The sequence below is a fragment of the Galeopterus variegatus genome, unplaced genomic scaffold, assembly GCF_000696425.1.
Source record: "Galeopterus variegatus unplaced genomic scaffold, G_variegatus-3.0.2 Scaffold14179, whole genome shotgun sequence".
Classification (NCBI taxonomy): domain Eukaryota; kingdom Metazoa; phylum Chordata; class Mammalia; order Dermoptera; family Cynocephalidae; genus Galeopterus; species Galeopterus variegatus.
The window spans coordinates 12,803-17,637 of NW_007740290.1; the positions used below are offsets into that span (position 1 = coordinate 12,803).

Sequence of the window (4,835 nt, forward strand, 5' to 3'; positions counted from 1 at the left end):
CCAGTGAGCGGGAACCGGTCTGTATGTGGGATCCGAACCCTCGGGTGGGAGCGCCGCCGCGCTTCCCAAGCGGCGCACTTATCCAGTGCGCCACCAGGCCGGCCCATGGACATGGCTTTTTAAAAGTTCCAGAGGTGACTCTAACATGCAGCCACTGCCCTAGTGGGAGGTGATGGGGGGCTGAGAATGTGGGGTGCTGGACTCGGGCCTTCCACCTTCCTGCCTAAGGAGGGAGAATGCAGGGCAGGGAGAAGGAATCCGTGGTATTTCCCTGACCACCCTTTCACCCCAGCCTAGGTGAACAGGGTGTGGTTCGTGGGGCAGCTGTAGTTATGAGCAAGGTCTTGGCGAGGGCCCATTCGTGCCACCCTGATACCTGCGCCAGCTGCAGGCCCAGCTCACTGAGCTCTGTCTCCACAGTGAAGGAGCGGGTGTCTGGGGGCAGATGCTGGGACTGGAGGGGCCAGGGCCACACCAAGCTTGTCCTAAGACTAGCACTGGGCTATTGCAAAGTGGACTATGTTTGTTGACTTCTTTTTTACTTAAGTGCATTTTCAGATGTGCTCCAATATTTACATGGAGTATTTAGTCATGTTTTTAGAAGAAAGATGGAAGGACAAATAAGTTGTTGGAGATTTTGGTTGCTGGGCTGTAAACATAGCGTCTGAAGACCAGGTTCAGCTCAGCTCTACCAGACCTGGAGAGTCTCCAAGAACTTTGATCTCTCTGCCTACATCCTCCATAAAGGAGGAGGCTTGACTATGACTACCCGGGGAGGGAAGGGGCGTGGAGGGGCAGGTAACACCTCCCTATAACTCATTTTCTTATTCCCAGAACTTCTGGGCCCAGCCTGGCACCTTCCCACACCCACCCCATCCACAATGCATTCAAGAATATACACATGTATATGTCCATTTTCAGGACTCAGCTCACTGGCCACCAGGCCCAGCTCCTTCAGAGCCCCCAGCAAGTCAGGCTCCCATGTCAGGAGCTCTGTCCCCTGGCTCACCCTGCTAAGGCTTCAGAGGGGGCCTCACTGCCTACACTCTGCTTTGGTAACATGCCCAGTGTCCGGCCTGCTGTTTGTGGCCAAGGGGAAGCAGCCAGCCTGAGCATGCCCCACGGTGTCACAGGTGGGGCTGTGGGCATGACACTCCCCCATCCTATCGCATGCCCATGGTGGCCTTGCACTGTCAGTCACACCTAGATTAACCCCCAAGCCCCAGAGACGGACAATCCCATTAGGCAGGGTGAAAAGTGGTTCACCATCCCCACCCTGGTTGAACACTTTAGGGGTCACTACACTGTTGCTTCTTAACTTGGACAACGCACTGTGATCATCTGCGGGAGCTTGGACAAATACTCCTGCCTGGGTCCTACCATCAGAGATTCCAAATAGAAATAGTCTGGGGCCTGAACTGGGAACGAGGATGCTTAAAAGCTCCCGCAGGTGATTCCAATATTATATTCAGCCAAGTTTCAAAACCAGTGCCCTAGACCCAAACTGCCCTCCCTACTTGTTAGGGACTGAGTCTAGCCCACCCCTGGAGTCAGCACTGGGCAGGCTGTCCTCTTGTCCACCTTTGGGCTTCCCCTGCCGGCCCTCATGGGCCATCTCTCAGCAGCCTCCCAGAGGAGACACTAGGTCTCACACTCACAGGGCAAGCCTGTGCCAGATGGGAGCAGATTTTCAGCAGAATCCTCTGGGTTTCCGACTTTCACAGGCCTGGGAGCCCTGTCCTCACTCAGAAGGGACAAAGAAAACAAGGCGGGTGACCCTGACCACATTGTTCTCAGGCTGGGACGGTAATCCCCCTGGCAGCCGGGCACCCCTCCCATGAGAGCCGAGTACAGGACATATCTTTGCAGGGACTGGCTGACCTAGGATGGGCTGCAGGTTTGGCTAAGCAAACAGTGAAGGGCCGGTGAGGTCTGAGCTCAGGATGGGACAGCAGGAAACACTCTCAGGCATGTGGAAGCCTGAGCTGATGAGTTACACTGGAAATCCCTGTGTGCACGGACACAGGGGACCTCGATGGTCCCCTGCCTGCCTGAGAATCATCCCTGGGGAGCAGGAAAGAGCCCCCATGCTCCCAAATATACACATCAGGTGACACTCTATATCTATGTTCTCAAAATCCACCCCTGCATCAGCTTCTGAAGGACTGAGGGAAGGCGGGATGTCCAGTGAGGCTTGAATGACAAGAGCAACAGCCCTAATCCACCTGCAGCTTCACAACCACTGCCCTGCTGTGGGGTGGCTGTGGCCTGGGTCCATGGTTCATGGTCCTGTGCTGGTGTCTGTGCCCTATCTGGGATGCTGCGGCCTGGATTTGTGACCTCACCCCTTCCCTGCCCCGAGGATCCAAATCCCGGGGATGTCTGACATCTCTCTGCCCCACGTGATGTCAAGAGGCATCTCCCAACAAGTGGGTCAACAGTGTGAGGAAGGGCAGAAAACGGTTGGGGCCGGGGCCCCTTGCGCCTGCGGAGTCAGGCAGAGCAGCCTCCTGTCCTTCCCCCATAAGGGTGTGGGTCACTAGGGAGCGAGAGGCCTTCCTTCCAGGGTGGGCCACGGAGCTCTGAGGAGAGGCCACTGCGTGGGATTCGGCCCCTGGCGTGTTGTCCTTCCCAGGCAAGCTGGCAACCCTCTCTGGTGTCGTCACTCCTGTGTGACGAGGTTGAGGGAGCCCGAGTCAACATCTCCCCCCACCAGACCCCCACATTCATCAAGCACTTTCCACACCCATAACTCCTCTTCCACAATTTCATTCAACCTTCAGGGAAGCCAGGAAAAATGGATATTACTATTCCCATTTTGTAGATGAGGAATCTACAGAGAGAGCTAGTGACCTGGTTTAGCCACTCAGCCAGTGAGTGACAAGGTACAGAGTAGGACCTGCCACAGGTCCCTAGCTCTCAGTTGAGGCCCTTTCCATGGAACAACCAGACTGTCCATCCCCCATCCTGGCGCTGGGCTGAGAAAGGCCAACCGCAGCTGGGCAGGGAAGGTGCCAGGGCACACGAGTGACGTGGAGCTGTGAAGCGCTGCACAGACACACCCATAGACCTGACCTTGGCTCTGCTGTTTAGGGTGATCAGATGCTATGCTTCCTGCCCCACGTCCCGGAGATGTGTCTTAGTTTTCCCCTGACCTTGGGGTAGGTTGGAAGGAGCAACCAGGGGAGTCACCAGCCAGTCCAGGTTTCTAAAAACCACCCTCGGAGCAGCCACAAAAGAGGTCAGGGAACTGCTAAGTCGCTGTGTCCCTTCCCAGGCTGATGTCCTGTAGAGCTCTGGCTCACCGCAGCCTGGCTGCCCACTGCATGCCAGCGTGCTTCCTGTCCTCCCCAGCCCAGGTCTGCACTGGACACACAAGCTGGGATGGCCAATCCACTTCAAAATCACCAGCGTCAAGTTTAAGACCCTCCTGTTAAGTTTAGGACCCTCCGTGAGCAGCATGAGCGCAGAGGGGAAAGGCCAGGGCTTCGGATGCTGGGGTCAGGACCTAACAGGTCACCTGGGCATGTCCTGTCACCTCTCTGAGCTTAGCTTTTGTATCTGGAAAATCAGGTACCAGGACTTCAACAGGTTGGGGTTCCAATTATGAGAAAATGATGTATGGCTTGATGCTGGGCACACTGGGAACGTTCCAGAAATGAGCACCAGGAAGAGACATGAATGTGGCTATTGTGGCTTCACATGTAGAACAAGGGGCCTGGGGGACAGCTCTGTTCTGTGGGTTTGAACCCACTGCACATGGCCTCCAGAGCTGGAGGAGAGCAGGGCCAGTTGTTGGGGGCAATGCCCTACTTCCGCCTGCCACCACTTGGAAGATCAGGGCTGGGACAGTCCTCTCTCAGCCGTGCTCTACTCCCTGTGCCTCTACAGGGGCCTTCCCATGGCTCACTCTCACTTCAGTCAGGTCTCACCTCAAACATCTCCTTCTCAGAGGCCCCCACATCTAAAACAGTAAACACCTGGGCCCCTCCAGCCCTCACTTCTCTGCACTCATTGCTATCTGACATCCTGTTAGGGATCTGTTTATCCAGCCTGCTTATCTGCCCAGATAGATCATGGTCTCTGAAGGCAGAAACTTCACTCATCCCTTAATCCCAGAACAGAACCTGGCACTCGTAGGTGCTCAATATTAGCCAGATGAATGACCAAGTCTCCAAGATGCATGCCTTCAGGGGTACAAGGGTGGGTGCCGGTGTTGTATCTCATGTGGGCTCTAGCTCCGCTGGATGAGGCGGGAGCCCTGACAGGTGCAGGCCCAGCACAGGTTCATGACTGTTCCCAGGCCCTACTGCCTTTTCCCCACCCTGCCCACCTGCAAGGCCAAAGCCCCCAGCAGTCCCAGCACTGGTGAATCAGCTCCCTCCAGACTTTGGAACCATCTGGATTCCACAGCCAGGAGGCAGGCAGGTGCAGATGGGTGGGAGGGCCACAGGAGGTCAAGGTATTCGAAGGCGCTGTAGGCGCTGTGGCTGCAGGTCTTCCCATGCACACCTTCCTGCTCTCCCAGCACAGGGAGCAAGGACGCTCTGATCCACGAAGTTCCTGGGACCTAGAGGCTGCCAGTCATGTTCCCCTGACACAGCTGCTTGCCGTGGGCCCCCTCGCACAACATCCCCAGACTCCTGCCTCTCTGCTCCTGATCCCTGACACACTCATCCCTCCAGGTTATACCTGTATCCTTGAGAAGGGTTGTGGCTGACACGACCCCATCTCCTACCTCTCCGAATCCTCCAGACAACCTGGCAACCTCCCCCAACCCAGAGGCCTCCCCCTGCTCTTGCCTCCTTTCCCTGCTCTCTTTGTCTGTAGCTGGC

General features: G+C 56.3%; 1 protein-coding gene across 1 annotated transcript in view; it reads right to left on the bottom strand.

The window, feature by feature from the left end:
* LOC103581886 (potassium channel subfamily K member 5-like) overlaps window positions 1–4,028 on the bottom strand; it is a gene marked incomplete at its 3' end in the record, with an annotated part of 16,774 nt that extends 12,746 nt beyond the window's left edge. Inside the window, exons 1-2 of the mRNA XM_008563609.1 lie at window positions 3,933–4,028; window positions 377–454 (exon numbers count right to left, since the gene is read on the bottom strand). Coding sequence (XP_008561831.1) covers window positions 377–454; window positions 3,933–4,028 — 174 coding nt within the window. The remainder of the gene's footprint in view (window positions 1–376; window positions 455–3,932) is intronic.
* Window positions 4,029–4,835: the final 807 nt, after the last annotated feature.